The sequence below is a fragment of the Lineus longissimus genome, chromosome 3 (assembly GCF_910592395.1).
Source record: "Lineus longissimus chromosome 3, tnLinLong1.2, whole genome shotgun sequence".
Lineage (NCBI taxonomy): Eukaryota > Metazoa > Nemertea > Pilidiophora > Heteronemertea > Lineidae > Lineus > Lineus longissimus.
The window spans coordinates 1,983,835-2,010,768 of record NC_088310.1 but is presented as its reverse complement, the minus strand read 5'-3'; the positions used below and the strand labels follow the sequence as shown (position 1 = coordinate 2,010,768).

At 41.5% G+C, this 26,934-nt stretch overlaps 3 protein-coding genes across 6 annotated transcripts; 1 reads left to right on the top strand and 2 right to left on the bottom strand.

Annotated features, from left to right (window-relative positions):
• Positions 1-579: 579 nt before the first annotated feature.
• Positions 580-8,284, bottom strand: LOC135485323 (protein transport protein Sec23A-like). Of its 2 annotated transcripts, XM_064767212.1 has the most exons (16): positions 8,181-8,284; positions 7,616-7,866; positions 7,376-7,433; positions 7,024-7,110; positions 6,584-6,918; positions 6,285-6,429; positions 5,704-5,978; positions 5,448-5,571; positions 4,930-5,207; positions 4,580-4,733; positions 4,194-4,345; positions 3,865-4,039; positions 3,529-3,684; positions 3,337-3,402; positions 2,762-2,773; positions 580-1,708 (listed from the first exon to the last, which is right to left on the bottom strand). In XM_064767212.1, the coding sequence occupies exons 2-16, from the start codon at positions 7,840-7,842 to the stop codon at positions 1,619-1,621; spliced, it is 2,334 nt and encodes a 777-aa protein (XP_064623282.1). In that variant the 5' UTR covers positions 7,843-7,866; positions 8,181-8,284; the 3' UTR covers positions 580-1,618. The 2 variants fall into 2 exon arrangements, with proteins under 2 accessions (XP_064623282.1, XP_064623283.1); XM_064767213.1 differs by lacking the exon at positions 2,762-2,773.
• A 222-nt stretch (positions 8,285-8,506) lies between these two features.
• Positions 8,507-11,907, top strand: LOC135485324 (ribosome production factor 2 homolog). The gene is made up of 9 exons (XM_064767214.1): positions 8,507-8,596; positions 8,944-9,076; positions 9,325-9,362; positions 9,722-9,761; positions 9,987-10,068; positions 10,224-10,300; positions 10,583-10,785; positions 10,944-11,088; positions 11,329-11,907. The coding sequence occupies exons 1-9, from the start codon at positions 8,577-8,579 to the stop codon at positions 11,503-11,505; spliced, it is 915 nt and encodes a 304-aa protein (XP_064623284.1). The 5' UTR covers positions 8,507-8,576; the 3' UTR covers positions 11,506-11,907.
• Positions 11,908-13,139: 1,232 nt separating this feature from the next.
• Positions 13,140-26,238, bottom strand: LOC135485322 (probable methyltransferase TARBP1). 3 transcript variants are annotated; one of them, XM_064767208.1, is made up of 24 exons: positions 25,874-26,238; positions 22,406-23,666; positions 22,038-22,186; positions 21,694-21,746; positions 21,298-21,534; positions 21,064-21,160; positions 20,690-20,897; positions 20,173-20,412; positions 19,661-19,761; positions 19,226-19,366; positions 18,692-18,885; positions 18,181-18,394; positions 17,677-17,859; positions 17,264-17,436; positions 16,873-16,944; positions 16,446-16,686; positions 16,136-16,288; positions 15,963-16,049; positions 15,406-15,593; positions 15,201-15,279; positions 14,904-15,084; positions 14,615-14,791; positions 14,079-14,340; positions 13,140-13,811 (listed from the first exon to the last, which is right to left on the bottom strand). In XM_064767208.1, the coding sequence occupies exons 2-24, from the start codon at positions 23,601-23,603 to the stop codon at positions 13,652-13,654; spliced, it is 4,788 nt and encodes a 1,595-aa protein (XP_064623278.1). In that variant the 5' UTR covers positions 23,604-23,666; positions 25,874-26,238; the 3' UTR covers positions 13,140-13,651. The 3 variants fall into 3 exon arrangements, with proteins under 3 accessions (XP_064623278.1, XP_064623279.1, XP_064623280.1); XM_064767209.1 differs by having other exon boundaries at positions 22,406-23,663; XM_064767210.1 differs by having other exon boundaries at positions 22,406-23,663; positions 26,136-26,237.
• Between the last annotated feature and the right edge of the window lie 696 nt (positions 26,239-26,934).

Below are 26,934 nucleotides of genomic sequence, written 5' to 3'. Positions count from 1 at the left end.
TATTACACGATCAGAAACAGTAAAATCGGACAGGGACCGTCCTAACCGGTTTCGGGTTGTTCTCCATATTTCAGCACAGTGCTTCCATAAGACAGTAACAGACCTCTCTATTACCTTTCACTAGAGAGAAACAGAGACAAATGTGTCGATCTGTCCTTCTGTGCGTGATCACAAACTTTGTTTTCAACCCAGCCCAGGTCTAGTCACAGCCATTTAGTTGAAGTAAAACGTCAGAGACAGATCTTGGCCATTGAATAGCCCAGACAAATTATTACCCAGTCTTGGCAATACTTACATTTTTCAGGATATGTCTGTACTTTCCGGAAGGGATGATAGTGCCAACAAGGTCCAAGAGCTGGCCATAATGAAGGAAAATGCCTCAGGCAAACTGGGACACAACGCATAAGTCACAACCTGGCCATACCGAACTTGACTTGTCAAAGCCAGGTTCCACTATAATTGACAGCGATCCAGACACAACATAGTATGATCAGGAAAGGGATCCACTATGATAATAACGACACTTTGCCAGGTGAGAAATATCTAAAGACATCAGAAAGTAAATAAATAATGTTTGTTTCAACTTATTTTATTGTATCTGATATAAATTAAGACATTTGTATTGCATCAAAGCAAAGTGAAACAACAAGAAGCAAAACCCATCACAGGAAAATCAAATTTTCAAGAAGAAATTAGGGAAAACACTGCAACAACAATTGCGGTTTTCAGTGCCTCGTAGAAATTGACAATCCCAGGCTGCATGCTCCACTGACAACAGGTAGCAATCCTGTCTAGTTCCTTGAGTTTGACATTTGAATCGAAAAGAAAGTATCACATGCAAGGCATCCAACATACATGTAGTCTTGCAAGGACATTGAACACAACATACTGGGAATGGAAAACCCTTATTCTGCTATAGATGCCATCATTGCAGAGCAAGTAAACAACACAATAAGGTTTCATTTTCGATTCATCAATGATTATCGGCGTTCATAAAAGTAAAATGGTGTTATTTCTCCGAATTGATGGGGAAACCCTCAAAGGATGGATGTTGGATGTTTAGAAACTTACATGTACACAACTGAATGCACAATCTTGTACTGTATAGACACCAAGCTGGTTTGCATCTGTTTCACATCAGCCTATTACATGTAAGATAGGCCTTTTTGAAGGTGCCTTGCGACTTGCTAAATAACGTCACCGACTATGCTTTCAACTCAATTATATGAATTGATGAACTGAATTTGCATGCAGTTTCTGAAATTGTGTGTTATAAAGAAGTACTCCTCTTATCTTTAATGTCCAGTAATAAGATAGAAGTTTTCAAAGTTCGTGGTCTTCATTAAGCAAGGAATCCACTGCTGCAACTTGGCCAGTGCCAGTGTTGTGATAGGGTGTTGTAAGTTCTCCTTCTAATCACTACAATGCCTTGCATAACAATATAATGATCCCAAGGATTCCTACTAATGTAATACATCCTGTTTGACCAGGAATTAATGCACTAACGCACCCCTATTGCATCACTGCTGTGGGCACAAATTGTGACAGAGGATTCCTGCATAACTGAAAACAGCGTTGATCTCCTCAGTTATCCCATATGATATAGCTCACATCAATGTTACGATGAGCTGGAAACAGCCAACTTCTTGAGATGATCCATGAACACTTGGAGACTGACGTCATCCGTCAACACAGGTGTTGCACCATCCTGGAAAGACAAGATTAACACCATTTTCAAAAGTCAGCCTGTTGAAAAGTCCCAAGCTTGACTTAGCAATTATCCCATGATGTAAAACAGCCTAAGTCACATTTGTTTGATTTAAGCATAAGGTAAATCTGCCTAAGTCCCAAGCTTGACTTAGGCAGTTATTCCATTGACCGATACTCAAGTAATCATGATCTATTTCCATTCACTGGAAAGCTACTCTTTACTGTACAAATCATAGCCAAACATGTCGACTCCCAGCGATGAGAAAAAGTCTCTTTGTAAAGTCCTCCAGGTTCTATTCAAAAAGCAATACAGAGAAGAGCAAGAGAGAAAAATGAAGCAGAGAATGACTGTTGAGAACACAACACCTAAAGATTTCCTAAACAAAAGATCACACATCTTTACATACACCTTCTCTTTAAACTACTACTAGTACTAGCACCCTAAACCCTTTATTTATGCAACCACATACACATATGTTTGCAAAAACATCATTTACAGATCATTTCTATGAATGGGTGCATTTTCCAATGCCTCAAGAGTTTCATCTCGCAAAGATTTTAGGCTCCCAAAAACAAAGGGGTTTACAGTATTAAACTGTAGAACAGAATATAACAAGGACATTGAACATGCACAAAGCAGATGTGACTAAAGTAGGTAATTTTTAAACTCTTTGCGTATCCTCTTGAATTTCTGGCAAACACTAGAACAATTTGAAACAAATGAAATCGCGACAACAAAACACCACTTCCACCGACTTGATAAATAATGCACAAATAAAACACGAGTCCAAAACAATATGATTTGGCTGAGAGCCACCACCAGTGAGACAACAAAACTAATTCAGTCATCAGCTCAGAGTAAGACAGATCATGTTGGTCTTTGTCTCTGATACGACAGTGTTCCGAAATGTTTGCTTTCGCGGGTCAAGTTGCGAGAAATAAGCATTAGTGTATTTGTCTGCCACTGGTGGCACTCCCTAATTTGGTAAAGGAATGCATAGAAGACATCACCGGAGAGAGTAAAGATCGAATACACAATGAAAATACTAACGGCTTCAGTAGGCTGGAAGAACATGAACAAAACGAAGAGTGAATGAATGGAAAGCTAACTGAGATACTGGTTCTCTTTTTTCCAGCTTTTGGAATGATGAAAGGATTTTATGACTAGAGATATGAAGAATGGAAGTGATTTTGTTACAAAAACTGACAAAAAGTGCAACTGTGAAAGGAGTGATTTCGGACGGAATGATAAATAATGAACTTTGAATACAATTTGTGCATAAATCACGATGAAATCACATAAGGCATACATGTACCTTATCCTATATTTGCAAAGAAAAATGAGAGACGTTTCAGAAAAAGCTCTTTGTTGTTTATTCTCAGCAGCAATTGCTCTTGTTCTAGATCCTGAGTGAGTGACTGTACTGATAAATGCTATTAATTTACTGGTCATATCGACAATGAAAGACTTACATACATCTCAGCAGAAACAGTTTCTGGTCACAGTCAGCTACACTGTACATAGAACTTCATGCGTTTCTTTTTTGATACTGCATCAGTATTGAAATTACTGTTGATATACTGTGAAACAGAATAAGACTTTAGTAGATATATCGTATAACTTACCTGTCCCCATGAATACATGTTGTTGTGTGTCTGCGATGGGTTCACCTTGGACAGCAGGAAACGTGCCTGGAATCAAAAAGGAAGATATTATTACAGAAATCACCTTGCGCAAACAAAATGATGTAAAGGAGTATCTGTTGGAGATAAGGGCAGAAAGTATTGCCCCCAATAAGTCATGAACTGCTGCCCTACCTGTGATCCTCCTGCCTCTGTGTCGATGTACCGAGGCATTGGGAACCTCATCTGTAAGATTTCTTGTGCATCATCCACGGGTGCAGCAAGAAGCTGTTTGAAGTTCTCATACTCTGGGAGATTATGGAACCCATCTCGTCTCCACTGAGCTATAGTCTGGAACAAAATATACATGATTTGAGTAGAGATAGGATCGGGCAAACTCTTTTTATTAGTGGCCAACTCATCACAGCTGCATGTGGTATGGGGCTCTAATTTCATTTCAGTTTCAGGCAGCATCTTAAGAGGAAACGTTCTTCTTAACTGTTGTTATGCGGATGATGCAGGAATGCTTACCTCGCCATGGTAGATAACAATATGAAAGAATGTGTCCATGAGTAAGATCCGATCAGGCTGGATGCTTCCTGTGTCGAGCAGGACAGGCTCCGGAGGTCCATGGAACGAATATGAATACAATATAGGCTGTATCATAATAAGGGACTGGCTTAGATCTTCGATGTTCAACATGTGTCTGGAAATTGAAATTGAAACTAAATTATTGTCCGGCATATATATGTCTGACCAAAAACAGCAGTATGCAGTAAAGTCATCACACCAATGACAGCAACTTTCATTTAACTTTATGATAGACAGATACCTCCCCCATAGCAACATCACTTTCTTACCTATAATATGACGTCTCGTCAGGACTGTTATTGAACACCTGTAAGAACTGCGATCGCCTCAGATGGAACATAAATTGTGGATACAGTGAAAATTGCTCGGAGAATCTGAACGAGTTGGGATCATCTTTGTTGTAGTCTCCAAACTTTTGGCACTGGAACGAAAAGACCATCAACATAAACAAAAGATAACAGTCCTGATCCAAAAATCACATTCTGATGTGGTTGTGGATTTCTTTGCCACAGCAATAAGGAACCTGCAAGTGCAATGAAAAGTTCAAACACCTACAGCACCAAACAGAATCCGACTGAAGGCTTCCTCCCACAGAAATGTAGGGCCATAACAGTCCAGATCTTGACAGAACTCCACTGGACCAGGTATCACTTACCAATCTTATAAGCATCCGATCTAACCAGCGTAGCACATCCTGGGCATCATCATTATCAGCACGGTACATGGCCATTCTGGCTTGTAATACTGCGGCCGCCTCCTGGTCATAGCCGGCAGACACGTGCTGTATATTGACGGAGGCATCAACCCAACTGTAAAGAAAAGGACCAGAAACATTTGAAAGGATTTGTCAACACCGACTTGTGACATGTTCCTGTAGACTGAATCCCTTCAAAGAAGAAAAAGACATAAGATGTCTCTGTTTCTTGTCAGTTGAAATCCACTGATTGTGAGGCATTCAGTCAGAGATAAATGTGACAGGTTAGGAAATGAGCAATGTGTCCTTACCTTCTTGCCAGTGTGGTGACCCGCACTCTTTTCTGCCCACTCGAGTGTTGATACTGCGTTATGAACTGGATATACCCGCGACCACCTTGAGGAATGGGGGCATTGTGTTGATTCACCACTTCAAAGAACAGAGCAAATGTCGTGTTTGGATATAATCCGCATGTCTTCCACATGTTTGTGCCACATACTCCTATTTCTGTTTCTGAGACGTATTGGTTTTTCTGGTTCATGGAGATACAGGAGCCAATACAGCCGGACACCTTCAACTCGCGGGATGTCTGAAAAGTAACGAGGAAAGACATTTGTAATCAGTTTGACAAATGTTATCAAGCTACCATCTGAAACAGTAGCACTTCATTACATGACAACCATAACACGGTCTCGAGATCTTTGGTGTGGATGTGATGTCTAAAGACCCCGGGTCCAGCAGTGTTCCACCAAAAGATTCCCACATGTTTCTGCTGACACTTAACAGCCGAGGAGTATGAATGAATATTTGAGATAGTTCATTTTCCTACCTTGACTTCGAGAGTGCCCTCAAACGCCATCTTGAACTCTCCCTTCATGTCCTTGGAGAACACCCTCTGGAATGTCTGCTTAAATAGGGATGTATTGAACGAATCAGCCATCACCATGTGACCACTGAAATAAGACAGAAACATAGTGATTAAGTGGAAAGCCTAGACCTGGTCACTATCCAAAATGCACACACAATTTGACAGATACTTTTCAACAGAATCACGCTCGTAGCCATGTTCTAAAAATATGACCTACCCTGTGAGGTTACATGTGTACTTCATCTCATGGAGACCAGTCTGATCCAGGGCACATGAGTACAGATCGATAACATGACCATTGGTGGCGGAACGGTTCGCCAACTGCTCATAGAACTTCATGGCCTTCTTCATGTATTTGACGTTATCCTTCTCGATGTCATGATGGGATCTGATGGGGTGTTTCAGCTCATCGCCGACCACCATACCGGGACCCTGAGTGCATGGGCCACCGATGAACATCATGACACGTGCCCCTGTGTTTGGATAACAGCACTGAAAACAAACATGCAATAGTTACATTTCCTTCGATCATGTGAAGACTGAGGGATTAACTCTATGATAAAAACAGAGATTATAAGAGCAGTAGACCGCTAAGTTCAAGAGGTGACCAAAGCATTTCTATTAGGGAACTTCCCATGTCTGCTGTGCCGCAAATGATCTCTTAATCCCATTGCACATAAAGGCAGTGAATGTCAAGCAAAATGGCAGCATAAGAATGATTGTTGTGATCTCTAGTACTTGCATCTATTTCTGTCCTAGGCACAAAGAGCTTTGCTTTACACCAGACACCTTTCTTACCTCAAGCAGACCAACTGCAATGGACATGGCAGCACCAACTGATCTGAGGGATCTCTTACCCTGGGGGACAGGCCAGGGGTCACCTTGGAGTTCACCAAGCACATCTGTTAGAGCCATGTCACATTTGTGAACAGGCTGAAGGAACCTGAAGGAAAATGAGGCCATATTAAGTCTTCCCTTAGCTAATGAACTAGCCACCTGGTTTACGAATCATACTGGCAAGGACCGATTTTTATAAGTTACTTGGTGACAAGGTTTTGTTCTGAACCATGTCTTGTTGAATGGAAATTCTCTCTTACCTGTTCGAAGGAAGCTGCTGATGCTGACCTTGACCTTGTGGGTTCTGACCAGGCCTTGGTGCAACAGGGGCTGCACCTTTTCCAATCCCCAACATCTCCTGAATCTGCTTAGCACTCAAATCCTTGGTGCCTCGGAACACGTAGCTCTTGGAGCATCCTTCACATCCTAACTCATGGACCTGCACCATCTTGCCAAATGTGATGAGACCGATGAGGGCGTTCGGGGGCAGGAGACTGAGGGACATCTGCAGGGACTCCTTTACTGCCTGGAGGTCTTCATCATCCATGCACGTGTCCAACACGATCAAGAAAACAGGTGGGTGGCATATGGCACGCTGAAATAGAAGAATCAAAAGCTCTTACTTATTGTCTTATCGGAAAATCATTGTATTTTGATAACAATTCAGGAATTGCTGAACTATAGGACATATAATACTTACTGTCAGTGTATACTCAATGGTTGAAAACTGAGGGATGATTTCTGCTGGTTGGTGAGCCTCAGAAATAGCAGCATACTGAGGAGGAAACTGAAAGAAAATGATTCAGAAAATATTTTCAACTTAATTTAAAGATAAAACAATACAAGGAAAGTAACACAAAACTGTTGGGTATGATGCCTGATTTGAACGTCTCAGACCTACCGGCGTCTTATTGTGTTTATCATGTGAACACCACTTTTCGTAAGATACTTCGAAAAGGGACATATTTTCACTGCTTTATGGACAGAAACATGTTCAAAACAGTACGGGAAGACACTGGCCCATCTATGCCCACCAAATGAGTTTAACTTACTGGGTTCCTATTGAAGCAGAAATTACATGTCCAGTTCTTTGATCTGTAGTCAATAGTACTGAAATATGAAAAATTATGATGATGAAAACCAACAAGTACAAGTAATGCCTTGATCCTAAATAAACTCAGGTCAATAGAACAAACATGTTACCCATTCATTCCAGAACTAATCCACAGGAACTTTACCTCAGTACAACTCCTCTCACTACTTTGTCAACACACCAGTTCTGCAGTACTTACCAGTAAGGATTCAAGACAGCCCTGCAAGCCTGTTTCTGACAGAGAACAGGGTCATACTGGATTGGTGGCAAATCTGGCTTCTCCTTGAGCGGTGTGAACAGGCAGCCAAGAGGAACAACCATCCTGGTGGCCTCGAGACGACTTGAGGGCCACACATTCCAACTGAAGCGTACACCATCTCGATCTTCATTCTGTTGAATGAAATCCTGGTACGTTGTGGTTGCCATGCTTGTAAATCAATTTCAAATGGTCTGAAAGTGGAAAAGGTATACTTGTTCTAATTTTTTCAAGATCACTGAAGATCTCGTGTTTTTAAATCAACTCCTTCCATCCATGGAATCATGTGTTTTCAGATAAAAATGTGACCAACCTCCAAGTGAACTGTCACTGTAATGCCAGTGTAATGTACAGTGTACTGTAGTGGGGTGTATGTAGGTCTAGGCCTGCCTCTATTTTCAGTAAATAATGACGTGTGACAACCGGTCTTTTTAGATCGCTTCGCATGCGATAAGTTCTGGAACAAGAGGGTATATAGAAGTAAATTTAAGTAGACTGGTATAAATACTTTCTGTACACGTCTTTTGATGGATCGTTTTTACGGACAAGATGGCAAAAATCGACAAAAATGACAGTTTATTTTCGTCCAGTGTCGAAAAACAAATGCCACGTACAACCCACAATGCACTGGGAACACCACTGTATTAGAAAATTCAAATAGACAGTAACATTTAAATACTATTTTACAGTATTTCCTCATACATTTGATCTTGATACAATATAGAATAATATATAAATGATCTGACATACTTTAAAAGATTAAATTTGGGCATTTGAAGATATTTTCAAAAATATATTGTTCCTCGCAACACTTTTATGTACAAAATACACGTGCTTTTCATAGTGCTTTGCAGATCGAATAAAATCTGCTTTATTTCCAAATTTCTAAGCTTTTACTGTCATCATGGTTTTACAGAGGGTTGTGTACGTAATCATGAATTAATCAGGTCGACGAGTGTAACCTAAAGTTGTTAAATATAGTGCCGCAAGAATGATTTTGAGAAGTTGCAAAAATGGAAAAAACCCAAATGGCATGAATTGAATGCCATGATCATGATGGCCATGGCCGGGCACAGACAAGCACCTGCAGCTTACGTACTGACCAACCGAGCTGACAATCAAGGACCTTAAAGACTGTAGTTACACTCAAGTCAAACTCCCACTACATTTTAGAGGCATCCAATGGCCATGCTGACTTGTAGTTGTCTATACCATCCTCTCCAGATCATGCACGACTTAAGAGCAGTTTAAAGTTGACTTTTCTCTTGCAGGAAGCCTAAAAATCAGCGGGTTAAAAGAGCCCTAGAGAAGAAGGAGCCCAAAGTAAATGAGAACAATAAGACAGCCATGTTTATACGAGGGGGTCGCACAAGTGAATTGATTACACAGTCTTTGAAAGAAATAGTAAGTTAGATTTTTTGATATGTATGGTGAATGTGCAAGAAATAATCCAATCAGTTATGCTGGATCCCCTGGATGTGTTATTTGGAATGACTGATACAATCTTACTTGAGTACTTTTGCATAATGCAGAATTTTATTTCCTTTTTCCGTGCTTTTTTCCTTGGATATTTCTGCTTTTCATTGCCCAATAGTGTGACTGACTCATCTTAAATGTCTTTTCCTGATTTAAAATGTCTTGTCTGCTTTCAGTACACGCTAAAGAAGCCAGATGCTGTGTTCTTCAAGAAGTGAGTAGAACTTTAGATTCATCCATGCTGATTGGTTATTTCCATGAAAAAAAAGTGTGGAAATTTCAATAGTTTCATAGTCATTAGGCCAGGGTGTTGGAACGAAATTAACCCTTTGTATCGTAGTGAAGGGCTTATTTCTTGTTGGCGCGTGAAGCAAATGGGGTTGAGTGTCTTGCTTAAGGACACAGACAGTAAACAGCCAGTGCTGCTCCTTGCACTTGTCACTTCCTTTTTATGAGACCGGGACTCTAACCAATATGCCACTGATCTCTGCCTGTTAAGATTGTGTGTCACTATTGCAGCATTTTATTTTCACCACAATAAATGTAAAGTTAGTATTCATCATTCTTCTCCAGGAAAAATATAATGAGGCCTTTCGAAGATCAAACTTCAATCGTAAGTATCAGTATTGTTTTGGTGCCTTTATATGACCTGATGACAGGTAAGCATTCACATCTCCTCGACTCAAACTTGTCGGCTCCATCTGGAGCGTAGGGCTTCCACAGTCTTCCTCCAACTCCTATTTTGTTGTGCCTCTGCCATGATTTGGCTCCTCGGCAATTGCCAGGACCTCCACCACTCCAGTCTTGTCTGTTGTCATTATTGTATTCTTTCTTTCAGGAATTCTTCTCAACGAAAGGAGATTGTTCATTGTTTATGTTTGGCAGTCATTCTAAGAAAAGACCACATAATTTAGTCATAGGTGAGTTCAGCAGTATAGGAGGTAACACCTTTAGAATTAAATAGTCGATTGGTACAATTGTAAAAGGTTTTGCCAGTGGGCAGTGAACTTATTTTTGTGATACGTGAAGGATTGAAGGTGTCAATCTTTCTCATGGAAATGTGTTCCCTTTGCAGGTCGTTTATTTGATCATCATATCTTAGACATGGTTGAACTGGGAGTTGGCTCATTCAAGTCATTAGAAACCTTTAAAGTAAGTAGAACATTTAACGATAATTGGCACAAATTTTTTGGAAGTTCAGCTTTTCAAACGTGCTGTGAATGTGTGACTTCACAATCGCCAAAATCTAGGAGACGGCAACAACATTGATGATCTGCAATGATCAAGTCATTTCCAGATGAAGTCTTGTAGTACAGAGACAAAAACTTGAACAACATTGACTTTCCAACTCTGCTTGAGATAAAAGGACCTTTGGTCTACGGTGTCCATCACTATATATTTGACAGAAGTAACACATTTTATGTGTTTTTTCAGGGCAGTAAGATTCCTGTTGGTACCAAACCATGCCTGTTATTTGCTGGAGAACCTTTTGAAACAGATTACGAATACAAAAGATTAAAGAATTTGTTCATAGACTTCTTCCGTGGGCCTGTGATAGAGAACATCCGATTGTCAGGTTTAGAACATGTCATGATGTTCACAGCTGCGGAGGGCAAGGTGTTTCTAAGGAGTTATAAGTGAGTAGTTCAAATTTGTATCAAAGACATTGATGAAATTCCTTTGGATTGACCTTTTTTTCTCAGAATCCTTCCACAAAATAAGATATAAGGAAAAGATTGACAAGTAAACAAGACAATATGGTCAAGTCTATAAAATTGAATATTTTTTCTTGCAGGGTTCTGTTTAAGAAGTCAGGCTGTAAAACACCGAGGATAGAACTGGAAGAGATAGGTCCCGCATTCAACTTTACGTTTAGGAGAACAAAACTTGCCTCAGATGATCTGTATAAGAAATCAAGAAAAGTACCGAAGGTGGCTAAGGTAAGTGACCACTCTCATGCTAATAATGCTATTGGTCGGCTTGACCAGACACAGAAACCCTGGCAGATTTTCTCTTACAGGTACAGCTCAGACAGGCTGGTTTTCTTGTTATGGGCAAGTACTATAGACAAAACTTGTCTATATCTGTTGGATGTTGAGATTGTTGGGGTTCTTCTCCCATCTTTTTTTGGATTGACTCACTCCCACAAGTTTAAACATGGTATAATCTTGTTCTTGCAGCCGAAGAAGAAGAAGAACATATCACGGGACGTATTTGGTACAAAGCACGGCCGTATTCACATGCAGACACAAGACTATCAGAAGCTACAGACAAGGAAGATGAAGGGACTAAAAAGAAAGTCAGACGGGGCGGGAGACACACCTGCAAAGAAGACAAAGGAGGCTGAGTCGTCATAGTGTCATATTGGGAGAGGAACAATTAGAAATGCTGGGATTGATACCAAAATGAACTGCGAAACTGAGAGTTTGGGAATCTTGGGTGACGTTAATGAACCAAAATTACTGTGAAAAGAAGTTTTTTGGCCAAGGTGAGCCGTGGAAAAGGTTGACTCACCTATGGAGAAGGCAAAGGAAGCAGCGATGTCATAGTTGTTTTGGGAGATAATCTGTTGTTGTGACTATGGGAATGATACAATATGTAGTGCCTTGAACCACTGGTAAAGCTTCAAATACTGAGATGTGTCCATTGTAGCAACTATGGATACATTCATTTTTGGCTTCCTTCCTTCATGTTTACATATTTAGATTGGGGACAACTGTTGCAAATTATCATTGTGATAAACTGAACTTGTAAATGAACCATGAAAAATAAACAATTTTTCAAAAAATCATGTTTCCTGATTTCATTCCTCAGACCAATGTTGTCACTCTTCTCTTCTTATCAGAGGGGAGGGTCTGGAATGATTGATAGGTCATATGGAATGATCTGACCAGATATCTTTTAAGGTGTACCACCGCAGCTCATACCATAGCTGGGACCAAAATGTGTACCTAGAAAAAATGATCATGATACATGGACCATTCCCAAACTCAATATCCTAGACACTGTCACAGCCAAGCTGATGACAGTTAGGCCCTTGTGCCTGCGGTTTAGAAGAGACGGCCAAGTACGTTGTACATGTCTTCACAAGCATTGTGAGATGATAGCTTGACCTAAGGCAGTAGGCCCTGGTGTGCATGTCATCTAGAGCACAGTGAGATGTTAGCTCATTCCAAGACAGCAGGCCGAGATGACTGCTGTGGGAGAGACAAGGCTGTGAATGTCTTCCAGAAAATTGTGAGAGGCTAACTTAGACCAAGTCAGATTATAATGCATGTACTGGAATAAAGTCCAGCTTATGCATTTCAGAGAGAAGTTGGCTCAATCCAAGGAAAATGGTTAGACCCCTGACAAAGAGTTGTATGTCAGCACATCCTCTGATCAGGAATCGATTGAACTATCTATGGTGTTTTCTTGTCGAAACAAGTTTACCACACAAGAAATGATGTCAAATCACTGACTATCCAGTGGATGAGATCATCAACCTGTGCTTGATTTTCCCAGTCCTGTTTCCGAGTCTGTACTCTTCCGTGCTCTTCTGATTCACGGATGATAATACACACCATGGATGCGATTGAGCCGTCTACTGTTTCCATCCGCAGTGTTGTACATAAGGAAGAAACAGAATGGTTTAAACAAATGAACTGGCTATTCGAACCGCCACGGTGCATGGGGCCATTGTTTCCGGTCTTATTCGCACCGTCAGAAACACCCTAACGGGTGAAAGGTACCGTACCGTGATGGTGCGAATAATACGGAGTGAATAAATAGATCGCACCGTGGTGACATGGGTGATGGTGGGTAAGGAAAGTAGGCCTAATTTATGATTGAGGTGGTGTTTGTTTGTGACGAGTGTTGGAAGTGCCTTTACTCCTGGCTCCGGGTGTGGGTAGGGTCCTTGACTTCCAGCCAGGCCAGCCGGCCCTGTCACGGTACGAATAGCCACGGCCTTAAACAAATAACGAAATACTACATGGAGGTGGTTTTCCTGGTGATTTATTTACCCATATCATATTGCTCTTCCCAATAAGGAGTAGTTAGTTACATATTGTATACATGTACATTGTGTCTGTCATTATCATGATTGAGCCAAGACATGGTGCACCAATAGACCTGTCCTAAAAGTTACACAGTTACATGAATTGTGAAAATGGTTCAAGACGCCACTGTGAGCATCTTGAATCAAGTTCTTTTGTACATAAATGAAATGAAAAGATGGCAGCACCTTTATATGGAAGATTTCAATTACATGTACAGTTGTACCTTTCATTTGAAATCCTGATAGGGATTTAAGAGGCAGTGCAATGAACTTGAACACAACATGGATGAACTAAGAAAACTCCACCACCAAAAAGAATGATAGTCAGTGCCTGCACCATGTTTATGAATGAACATTGTTAATGGCAGTAGAGTTTTTTGATTTCACATCCTGTGAAAATTGGGGGCGCGTATTCACTCTCTGGCCCTGCAGACAATGGCTGGAGATAGGATGCGAATTCGGCACTAAGCACTTGATTTGAGTAGCTGCTGTCTTCTGTATTCCCAGACAAGTAAAGCACCACTGACATGGACATTCAATGATCGTATCACACCTTGCTGGGGGATCTCTACACACACATCAAGATGCTGGATCAGCTCCACTGGGATACCACCTTTCTCATGACTGAAAAAGAATAATAATCTTTTACGTAAAAAAAATTGGGTTATGAGCTTGACTTGCCATGACTTGCCAAATTCCACAAGGAACAAGCAAGATACGTGGTCCTCAGAGCTTGCTATCTGTTTGATTGACACTGAGTGACCAAGCACAAGGCCAACAAGCCTTTTTGGGGTGTACATTTGACAGTGCTGGAAGAAACCTGCTTCTTCATCTTTGTCTCTGAATTCAGTAACCTTTAAGTGGCATTGACCGTGTATCCTCCTCACTCACCCTAATAACAACAGTGATTTCTCTGGGAATGTAAATTCTGTCATACAGACACTGTTTGCTGTCTGCTCAACACCGATCAGAGTGTATCCATGGTTACGCATCTCGTTCAGGTAGGGCATCAACATATGCGGAGCAACCTCTCGGATTGGTATCCATTTCTCTGATGATACGCTCAGACTTTGGAACACTGGATCCTTCAAGACATTCAGACTGCCAAGAACGAGCTGTGTTATACCAAATACCTCACTAGTTCGACACAAACCTGGAAAATCAATCAAACATTTTGAGTATTTTCGAATGTGTAAGAAAATATCCAAGGTACAGGCAGGTTTGAGATGAAACAATCTGCAACACCAGTGGTCAGCTTTCTTGGGAGCTGACCGTACATATGAATTCATAAAAGTTGTTGATTTGCCTGGTGGGAGGATTGGACACCCAGACCTGGTGGATGGAGGCTGACCTGAACAAGCCCCATTTTCCACTGAACTTTCAGATTTGACGGTGCCATCAACAGGTTAACTGACAGGAGGACTCACCTCCCAGGTTTGGTGGTTTATCAATGAGCGAAGCGACAAGAACCAATCCATTCTTCATCTTCTGTTTGTTATTGTAAACCATTTCTTGTTCCTCCTCGTCACTGGGCAACATGCATTTCCATGGTGTGATCTTCCGCTGGACGTCTCCATCTGTTGGGCCAGAGGCATCATCATCATCTGGAGAGAGACAACAAAGTATGGTTATGAGCATTGACGCATTGGATCCTGACATGAGCAAACAGACCTGTGCGCCTTAAAACCGGAGGAATGTTCCCCACTGATCACTCACCAACAACTTTCATCTTCCATGTTCCAGGAAGCGCATGTTCCAGGTCTTCTCTCTGAGGGTATAAAGGTATCCTATGGGCAGATGGGTCAGACCAGGTCGGGTCGTGTGCCAGGAACATCTCCGGGGTCAGCCATTCGTCATCTATGACATCTGAGAGCCGTGGCAGCGTCGCAAAGATAGTCTGAAATTATGGCATCATAATGTTCATACTTCAAGCAAGACATACTCATTCTTCTAAGCTCTATTCAATTTACATGTAGGATATAAAAAATGATTAAGCCTGTGGTCATTTCTCACCTTCATAGAGTAGTCTTGGATTGGGTTGATCTTGAAGAGGAAATGATCCAGTAGTTTTTTGGAAGTCTTACTTGAGTTGCTGAAGAAGAAAACATATCTCTGCAACAATGATTTGATTTATTTTAGTCTTTGGAGAGTCTGCTACAGAAATATCTGTCCCGAGAAAGTGGGCAGTCGGTAATTCTGCAAATTCTTGTCAACATACCCGCCTGTGTCATGGAAGCTCTTGATGGCTTCCATGATTTGATATTTCTCAAGCACCTTGGACAGGCCCTTCTCCTCACAGACCATCCACATCCTCAACATGGTGGACTGGCCGTAGATCCTCAGGTTAAACTGGTGGGCCATACACAATGGGAATACAAGAGGGATTGCTTGTATGATGAAGGACTCCTACAAAATATGAAAAAGATGAAATTTGAAGTATTGGATGACTGTCATCTAAAAACAGTCCAATAGCAGGGAAATGAAAGTCGTGAAATTGTATGATGAGCAGACGACCTGGTTCCCGTGATACATATCTAGTTGTTATCAATGAATCACAGATAAATGTTGGAGATTACAGCAGACAGCTGTGACATGAAACAATGACTGTACTCTCATGAGAGACAGAAGTCATCACTTTGTGCACAAATCTGTACCCATCTGTACCTAGCTGACCGGTTCTGGAGAAAATAGCCCTGTATAAAAAAAACACAACAACATCTCCAAGTTCATTTAGTGAGCATATTGTATATTCATGAATGGTGGTCTACTAGTTACCTTGTGTTGTTGCACATCTATTGCAGCCACCATCTGAGAGAGGATGCACAACCAGGAGCACATCAAAGCTGGTCTCATGTGGTATGACTGGAAGGAGAGGGAGAGTTAAAGATCAGGGCTGATTAAATATTGAAGTAAAGCAGCCAGACTCTGAGGAAATGCATAAGAATCACCTGTTTTAGATGAAGCCAGAGTTTCGGCAGTGTTGATGGGAAGCGAAGGAAGATACGAACGATGGTCATCTCCATGAGGTACCGCACTGATGGTTGTACCTCCTTCAGCAGAACCTCATCTGTCAGGAAGTTGAGGAAGGCCTCTACATCATCCTGAAAGAAAAGGAGCACACAGTCTTATGGGTTTGTTTGGCTTAGTTTTGAAATATGCTTCAGCTTGTTACCGACATCTACGATATAGATTCTGTCAAAAGGCCACATCAGATGACTCTATTTTGCCTGAAGCTTGACGTCCAAGTACCATTCTCACCTGTTCAAGATACTGTTCAATCACAAGCAATGTCCCGACAAGACGATGCGACTCTCGGTGTTGTAATGTGTTTGGGAAGTGGCGGTACTTGGTCTCCTTCATGGTCTCTCGCTGAAGACGTTTTATTTCCTCCGTGTATGACTTGATGAAGTTTGTGTGATAAGGTTGACTCAGGTCAAGGGAACACAAAAAGTTGATGACATCAAGACGAACCTCATGATCTTCTTTGGAAGTATACTGGCTGCAAATAGAGAATATCAAAATGAAGTCACCAAGAAATCAAAGGGCCTGCCAAGAGGAAAGACGCCTTACTTCATGTTGATGATGTACAAACATGATATACCATCAGAGTTGTGTTTTTGATATACTTGTTGAAGTGTCAGCATGATCAAGTGTTAGTCAGCGTATTTGAAGTACCACAACCAACCTTGTAATAGAGTCCTCAGTCGGGCAGACGTATTTTATTGTCTTGATGTAAGCATTGCAATCGCGGAAAAATCTGAAAGACAAACACACATTTTAAGGCAAAGTTTTCACATGGCCAACTTCATCCCTCTTCCAGCACTGGCCAATATATTCATAACCTTGGTTGATCTGGGTCAAGTGAACACTTGGAGCTGATGACATCAAAGACAAACTTCATTAGCCTTGTTAGGTTTGTCCTTCTGGAAGACACTCCTAGCTATCTGAAAGACAACACCAGATTTCCTTACACTTGTTTTGATATCAAGGAATTATTTCCACAGAAGGTAGGTACAACTGTTGCTTTCAAACAGGATTTTACAGACTCATGCTAATGGTGGGAGAGAGCTACGTACCTGACACTGCGCTGGTGCACCGGGCCAAACAAGGAAGCACGAGCCAGGCAGGATATAAACATATTCGCATGTCTCATGTTTGCCTCTTGAAGGAGGTAGCGGCACAGATATGAGCTGAACACATTCACGATACCGCATCGTTCCTCACCGAAGCGGAAGATCTCATCACAAAACTGAAAATATGAAGCGACCGTTGTTGTTGAAACCCTGCTGTTTGACAGGTTAGAATCCAGAGAAGCTGAAAACTTGGTGTGCATGGTAATCATTCACACCCATTCCAATGTCGAATTCTCCATTATTATCATCAATACAGTAGATTACAGTTAACTTAAACATGAAACAAACGGAAAATTCTTCAGAGCCCAAAACTAGGCCATGTTCACAAAGTGTATAGCATACTCTTGTCTACAAACCTGCATGATTGTCTCTAACACTGCTGTTCCTTCCTCTGCTGCTAGCAGCAGGGACTCTTGAAAGCACATCGCCACAAAACACTCATATGCCGGCCAGAACTGGCTGTCACGTCGAAACTCCAGTAGACTTGACCAAGCAGCTTTTAGGCAGCGCACAAGCAGATCACTGTCGATCTCTACCACCTGCAAAACAATCACCTTATAGAACAAAGGTCAATGCATTCTCTATAAACATTAAGTCCTTCAGTGCAAGTGTCTTTTCCAGGGAAGCTTTTGTTTTCGGGCCCGCACTTTGCATTAATGTGTAACCTGATGTTAACTCCCAAACTCTTAACTGTCTGAAGCTAGATGTGGAATCCCAGGCCAACATGGCACCATCAACTGTTGACACAAGGGGCCCTTGTCGTACCTTGGGGGCACATAAGGCTTCAATCATCCGTGTCCTCTGGTTTTGGTTGACAATTGTTGTGATTGGTAAGAAAGATTGGTAAAGGCATGCCTTACCTTTGGCATGAGGATCTTCATACAGCTGAAGACAGGCAGATTCACCACACATGAACCTGTGTCAAGAGCATTCAGGCAATCGTCAGTCAATGCCAGCACATCATCGATAGAGCTCCTCTCCAGACAGAAATGGATGACTTGCCACTGGTACATCATGTAGTGAGAGATCAACCAGCCCATATTGGTGTTTTCATTGAAAGCTTTGGGGCCAGCACTGGAAAGTCAAATTTGGTATGATTAGAAAGTTGATCAAGAAAATCCTAGAAAAAAACTGTCATTTTCAAGGTCTTTTCATAGAGACTGAGCAGAAAAACTTCCAAGACAAGCCTGGTGTCTGTTTATACTTCTGGGAAATAAGAAGCAATGTAGGGTTGGGTGCCTTGCTCTAGGACACAGAGATGAAACAGCAGTGTGATCATTCTGAGAGAAGAACCCGACCTCCTGATTATGAGCTCGATGCTCCAACCACTTTGCTACTGATCTCTAGCGGCACAAGCCATAGTGTACGTACATATCGTTTCTCGATGCCAACTTTGGTAGCTGGTCTGTAATCTTGTTCCTCTTCACATAAGCTAACATTTTTGATTCAGCTTCACTGAATAGATGGCGTGACCGGTTATTGGATGACATCTTTGCTATCACCTTGGATATTGCGGCCAATGTCTGTATAGCACTGTACGACTGAATAATAACATCTAAAGTGGACTGAAATAGACAAATTCACGCCAGTTAAAACTTGACATAGATGGGGTACTTTAGTATTAGGTATGTATCACTTTGTTGTGCAGTGTTAGTTTCTTTAATAAGCAATACAAGCTTGTATGTTATTTAAAAATGGAAAAATTCTTAACATTACACATGTATGAATTGGTGGCAGTAATCATAGCGATTACGTCAGACACAAGATCTAGAAAGACAGTACCAAACTCTCGCCTAATCATCTTTAATAAAGTACACATTGTACATGTATCTCTAATCAGAGGACCTTAAAGCTAACCAAGCGAAGAGAGGTTAATACAAGGTAAAAACACTTAAAAGTACCCACACTAGCAGACTTCACCTCCAACTTCTGAACACACGATGTAACAATTGTCGCAAGTTGGTCTCCGAGTGTCTGGTCTGGTTTCATCGATGATAGGAGTTCTAGGGAGGAGATGCATAGACTCTGGATGGGAAGCTCAACAATCTGAAGAAGATGTGCGAGGTCATGATATGCCAACATGAAAGGTGTTACCCTTCAAAGAGCAAAGCTTTCAAAACGGCTCAAAAGAAGAATGTCCTCTCCCTCTTTAATCCAAAGGGAAAGTAGGGTTATTTCCACATACTATGTCTGCTGCATGCACCAACGAAGTACAAACAGCCTGAAAGTAGATCCAGATGACTTCATTTCCCAATATTTCTGATCATTCATTGGAAAGGAGACATAATCATCTGCTGGCCTGAATGATATCTTCGTCTGTTGTGTTAAGAAGGCACTTACATCTTTGATTTCATTCAGCAGGCGAAGTGAGACATAGTCAAGAATGTCCTTCCTTGTTGGCTCTAGTACCTTCTCGATCTTTAGCCGTACTTTATCAACATCTGTAAATGTGGAGATGTGTATGAAGAAGATGGAAGGAAGTTGCGACATTCACGATAATGAAACAGGTGCAACCAACATAGTCATGTACATGACCTGCAGCTCTGTGACGTCATACACCAAATGACGTAGATTTTATGTACAGGTGAGTGGTGTTGTTATGGCATAATGCTGGCCATGGTCATGTGTTTGCCATCTAATACAGTGGCACTGACTGTTATGTATAGATTGGTTACTGTCAATCACTCATAACAGTGTTCAGTATCTATTCTGTAGATGAACTACTGTAAAGTTTGTATCACACAGTGAGTCAGTTTCATGAAAATTTCACTTTACATGTATGTAGGAGTGGGTCAGAAAACACCATTCCAAACACAAAATTTGAAAGCAATACAATGGTTAGCAACATTCACCTGAAGATTTTTGTCCTCCCAATTCGTTTAGCAGACAAACCAAGATATGTAGGGCCTCATCTGCCTTCTCTCGTGGAAGATAGAGCCTGGTGGAAGCAGACGACAGAACATCCAAGACTGGGAACATGATCCCATCGAATGACGTCTCCCCGGTGGAGAGGCTGACGGAGATAACATCAGCATCGAGGAGGAGAAGGATCAACTTGGCCTCACCAGAAGCACTGCAACCACTTTTCGGATCTGAAATGAATATAAAAAGATCATTAAAGATTTTGGTTCGAATCTTTTGTCTAGTACACTTGAGTATGATGATTACTGGTTTTGAGCATTGGGTGTGATTTCTGGTGCCAACAGGCATACATTCTTGTAATAGTTCTTAAGTTTTCTGTGCAAATTACAAAGTTTGCACAATAAAGCATCGTTAACACATCTTTATCCATCAGTCGACGTAGTGTACAACCATTATACATTTTGCAATCATGTCATTAAAATGTGTATAGTTTTGAACAATCTCTACCAGGTATAGTAGCAGATCTCATCCTCTCGGCCAGTGATGACCTCAGAACCTTCAGCAAGTTCTCCTTGTTCCAAGCACCATTTGTATTAGATGCGACTTCCTTCAGCCACTGGGTGCTATCCTGCCAGAGTGGTGTACCACGATGATAGGACTCATCACTCTTCACAGCACTCAGGAAGTTGATCACATCTTCTGGTCCGACCTTATCCTGCAAAGGAAAATTCCATGATATAATAACCTGTACGACCAATTTGAGAGAAACTTTGTGAAAAATTTAAAAGTTTGAGACTTTTCAATTTCTGGCTTAATTGAAATCACAAGTTTACAAGTTAACTGCTCTTCAAATTAGGGTAAATGATTCTGGATACACATACCACGTCGACAAGTCGTAAGATTGCCCGCATCAGGAAACACTGAATGGCACCACGGGACTGCACCTCAACTGTTGTGATCATCGCAAGAACAATATACCTGAAAATTACAGGAAAATAACAATCACGATCACCATATCACATTACCTGGGAATAAATAAACTGCAAGAGGACAATCGTGTGTCACAAATGTGATAAAACTGACTTGACTAGTATACTTTCATGGCTGATAGTTACCTTAGTATATGAATACATTCCTGATCGAAGAGTGGAGCAGGTGCCAACTCTGCAAAAGCACGACAGACAAACATCAGCGAAATTCCATTCCACGAGACAGTTTTCACACCAGCAAGGAAGTCGGTAATAAACCTATGCTTTTGGCTGTTAGTCTCCTGGGCATCCAGACAGTGCTGAAGGAATGTAGCCAACTTGAAAGCAAGTGGTGGACAGCTTCCTGAAGGTGCTCCAGGTGGTCTGAAACAACAGAATGGACATTTTGTAGATCCTCTCTTAGTAGACACCTCTGTTAGAAAGAGACTAGGATAATCTCTCCGAGGACACTGACAGTACTGGTAGGAGACCACATTTTTGCATTTTGTCAACAGGCAGAAGTGATTTGTTTTAAAATCTTACCTTGTGAAGAACTGTGACTCATTCAGTATGACCAGAAACTGGCTGTAGAAGAACTGCAAGGAGGAAAAAAATCACTGACTCATCGAAACAAAGACACAAAACAATACGTTTAGAACAGCAGTGAAGGTACGATGATTACATGACAAAACTACTCAGTAGTGTTTGAACTGAAGATAGGTTTCACCCTTGGGGGAACAGTGCAAGCTGATTTCTTATTTTCTGGCTGACTGGTAGCATAACTGCTGGAATGACATGGTCAAGAAATCAGGGGTTTGCCTTTTAAAAGTTAATTTGTGTTTGAAGGCATTTTCTGTGAAAAACATATTCAGACTACAAATGTTTACCTGGTGTTGATTCTGAGTAAAAATTGGTGACTTCTTACAGTCAACATCCAGCAGACTTTCCAAGCCCCATTTCATCAGGTAGAGGCTATCATGATTCAATGCTCTCTGCAGTAGTGTCAGTAGCCATGATGTGTGTAGATATGGTGGACCTGGGAGTGGGAAAGAAACACAACATTTACTCAAGTTAAAACTTTTACAACTGTTACTTTAGCAGTTAATTCTGAGACCATTTAAAGATATTTCTGATGCTTGACATTGTTTAGATGAAAATGAGTAAGTTCAATATGAAATTCATTAGTCTGCTTCTGAAAAAAAGTATTCACATCAAATCACAATGCAATGCTGATAAAAGCTTGTGCAGGACCAACCTGTTTTCCTGTTATAAGTAGCAGCCTCAAGGAGCTTTAATCTTGGGAAGAGTGGTCTAATCACATGGACTATACTCTCCTCCAGCATTTCAACCAGTAGCATGAAGTCCTGCCACACTACAATTAGACTCGTCTCTTCTGCAGCATCCCACCAGAATAATGAACACTCAGAATCCTTGCTAACAAGTTGACCTTTTCCATGTTCAAAGAAATCAACTATTCTTTTCAACAGATATAATGATCTCTTTCTTGCCAGAGTATTCTTGTGAGGGATCCCAGCCTGGATCAGCTTCCAGAATGCTGTGTGACTAACAATGGAGTTATCAAGAGCAAAAGGTGTGTCACCAGTGGTGATCGGTAGAAAACAATCAGCCAAAGTACATAAGATTACAAAGGCTCTCTCGATGTCACTTTCATTATCCTGTATGGTAGACCAGACACTTGAAAGTATGCTCTCTTTGTTATAAGGCTGCAAGTCAATCAACCTTGCCAAAACAGAGCATAGTTTCACAACAGTCTTTTCATCTTCCACAGCAATCAACTGTACCAAATTATTACTCAGCACATGTACAGTGTCTTTCCATTCACACTGTTCTTTTCCTCCTAAATCTTTACAGGTAATTAGATATCGAACCAGTTTATTACAGAGCTCAGCCAAGGTTGACACAGGTAGTTTTTTAATTGGTTCATCTTCCTTCAACGCAAGTGACATAGGATCCTTCCTACTTTTGTATAAAATGTCCAGTGATCTCGTACAATGTGCTAACAAGTTTTCTGCTGTTGAGACCCCCTCAATTCTCGGAAGAGAATGGCAAATTCTTTCAATCAACAGGCAAATACTACCTGACAGACTTGTATAACTTGCCACCTGGCCAGTTAGTGAGGATACGATGGCAAGAGTGGGAAGACAGTACTCATGAATCAGCTTCTTGGCCAATAATTCGTCGAAGTTCAAACCACAAGATTTGTCATCTGCTTTTCCAACAGTGCTGCCACCTATCGGAATCTCATTTTTCGGTGAAAATGCCTGCTCTAAAATGCAATTAATGAGCGAGACATGGTCCTGCTGGATATGAATGTTTTCTATAGATGGAGATGTACTCTTTTTGAGTTCAATGAATGCATTTTTGATCGTATCGGAAACGTTCAAATTCGATATTTGGACCAAAGATCCCAGGGCAGACTTAGAAAAATCCATGCTTGCAAATCGGGTACTATTCAGTCGTATTGCTCCGTCACTGGATGTCCCAAGTCATGCCTGCTGAAACGACGAGTAATCATATCAACGTTGTTGTGGCGATACTAGACAGACGACGCCACCCCTTCGCAATTTCCACAGCCCGTAATTTTACTGGCTGCCCCCCCCCCCCTCCTCACAGGACCTGAGACGCCAATCATATTATGCATTCGGAATTATTTTGTTTCGCGGACGTTGAGAAGAAGCCACGAGGCAAGTAGACCTATCTATACATCAATGCACTTGATTGCGAGCAACGTTTACATAACATAGTGTTGGCAGTCGTCACGACAGACTCACCATAGGCCTACATTTTTACATTTATACTGTAGAGTAACGTGACGTGACACAACGTCTTCGTGAGTGCATGGATCTATAAAGGCCTAATCACGGCCTGAGAGTGAGACATTGTCACACCATCATCATTGACATCAATTCGCCTCCCCTCCACCCCACCCCACCCCCACCGAGTCGGCATGATGAAAGAAACACTTGAACAATTGGCTAAATGAGATGAGATGTTCTCTCCGAAGTCGACCAAAGTTTGTGAGGGACTGAGTTTCGTCCCAAAATAGATAACCACACGTCAACGGTTCATTGTGACAATTGTCGGACGTCAGTTCGTCAAGAAAACCAAAGGAATCGAAGGATTCATTGAACTCATCAACACATCATTAGTTTTCAGTGAAGTTCAACTGTATTCCTAGGTAAATCACTTTGGTATATAGAGAGTAAGATTACAATTAACTCCCGTTAAAGTTTGAGTTCAGGGGAGGTAGCGTTGTCAGGGTATCAGGCTGTTTCGCTACATTGCCAGTTCGCTACAAGTCGTTTCGCTACATGTGGTGGTCGTTTCGCAACATGGTAGGTCGTTTCGCTACATGGGTGGAGTCGTTTCGCTACATGATGGGTATGGTCGTTTCGCTACATGGAGGACGTTTCGCTACATGGGTGGAGTTGTTTCGCTACATGGATGTAGTCATTATTTTTACTCTATTTTACCCTACTATAATACTTGACTTGCCAAACTCAGAAATGCAGCGCCACTCGCGGACAAAGATAGAACAACTCGACATTTTTTTCACCAGTTTTCGCTGCGCATGCGTACCAGCCGTCATCTTTAGTTGATTTCCACTTTTCGTGGTCATGTTTATAAATCTTCTGTGGTACGTCTGTTTCTTAACACGTAATAGTTATCAGATTGCTAAATTATCTTAAATCATGAGCCTTAAAGAACTTTTTGAACTGTCAAAAACTTACACAAAACAAGTTCAGATTGCCGCCATTATTAGTTTCCGGATGGCTGGTACGCATGCGCAGCGAAAACCGGTGAAAAAAATGTCGAGTTGTTCTATCTTTGTCCGCGAGTGGCGCTGCATTTCTGAATTTGGCAAGTCAAGTATTCCCGGTGGTGACTACAAATTTATTATACTTTATAGCACAGTTTGCCTGTAAAAAAACTTGTACGGTTTGATGGCGCGCAAGGGGTTCTTGTCGTTTGTTCGCACTTGAATGGACCAGTAACCTCATAGACATCCATTCGCGTTGGCTCGCTCAATTACGTACTTATTATTGATTGACAGGGGTCATTCAACCGCACTTCAACGCAGATTTGGAGGCCTTTGCAAGGCCTTCGCGTTGGCTCGCTCAACCGTCTGTATCCGTGTATACGTACTTATTATTGATTGACAGGGGTCATTCAAACGCACTTCAACGCAGATTTGGAGGCCTTTGCAAGGCCTTCGCGTTGGCACGCTCGTCTCACCCATGTAGCGAAACGTCCTCCATGTAGCGAAACGACCATACCCATCATGTAGCGAAACGACTCCACCCATGTAGCGAAACGACCTACCATGTAGCGAAACGACTTGTAGCGAACTGGCAATGTAGCGAATCGACAGTAATTCCTTGGCTGGAATGAAGACGACATCGATGATGTCAATCTATGGGATGCCGCCGATGGACATGTTGGATGACCTAATGAAAAGTACATTCACGATAATCTTTTGAAGCATTGTCCAACCTGTGTTCACTTATGTGTTACGTTCCTGTGATGTGTGGCGAACAATTAGATTTCAGAAAAAAGATCAGGTTGGGGGAAATGACAAATGTGTGCATTAGCCCATGTCCGATTGTCGGATGCCATTGATTGAATGACCAAATGTAGTCATACCAAGTGTGTATTATGATTATAGAAACTATGTGAATAATAAGTTATTGTATATAATTACCAGATTCGATGCATGTTTGAAAAGATCACCGTATATGGGATCTTTACAGAGTATTTCAACTCGAATCTTATATTTTTTAACAAAACACGAGCCGCTTATTGGCGGATCATTCTGCAATGTTCTGTGGACAGTTCCAAGGACAGACGATGAATCATGAAGTATGCTCCGCGGTGCTGAACGGGTGGGGATATATCACTCAAAATAACACTAGAAACAATAGAAATATTATCATGCTAAAGCTAAACAAAAACGTAATAAGTGCCAATAAACTCTCAAACTTGCTGTGCCACAAACTGCACACTACGCGAGACATTAAGATAAACGAAAAACTACTTGCAGTCCAGGATGTGGTGAGCGTTGACGGACTGAGGAATTCCCTCTGTCGTGTCTGTCATGTGACCGTCTCATTCTTCTGGCGGGAAATTCTGACGCACGTGGCAGTACTGTAAATCTGATAGGAACCGTAGTTACTTCATTCGTTACTCCATCCGTTACTTTCAAGTGGAATCACTTGCAGTTGAAAGAATTACATCTCATGGGCAGAAAGAACGGTAGGGTGGAGTCCTGATGCATCCTGTTGTTGGTCTTTGACTGGAGATCATAATCACTCGGGGTAGTTCTGTGATCCTTTTTTATGATGTGAGCATTTGCACAAAGACTTAGTGGTAGATGCCGCAGGGAGGGACAATGTCACAACGTCTGATGATGCTCCAGGGTAAAATTGATGTGGATGCATGAAATCTCGACCCCCCTACAAAATGAGTAGTCCTTTGTGGACCCAAACTGTTCAAGCGATGCTGCAAGGACAATGTTGCCACCTGTGGACAGCCCATGCTGGTGTTGAACAGATTGTGACATTGTCCCTGGGGGGTTTGAAGCTGAGAAGCGAACATTAACCCCCGATTTCCTCAGAATGAGATTTCGGGGAACACGATAATCTGTATCAAAACAAAGGGACTTTTTTAAGCATGACTAGGATTGTGGTTCGGGGCTTATCTTATAATGAATGCCACTGGTTTTTTACCCAGCATGAAAACAGCTCGAGTGGTAGTGAACTACCA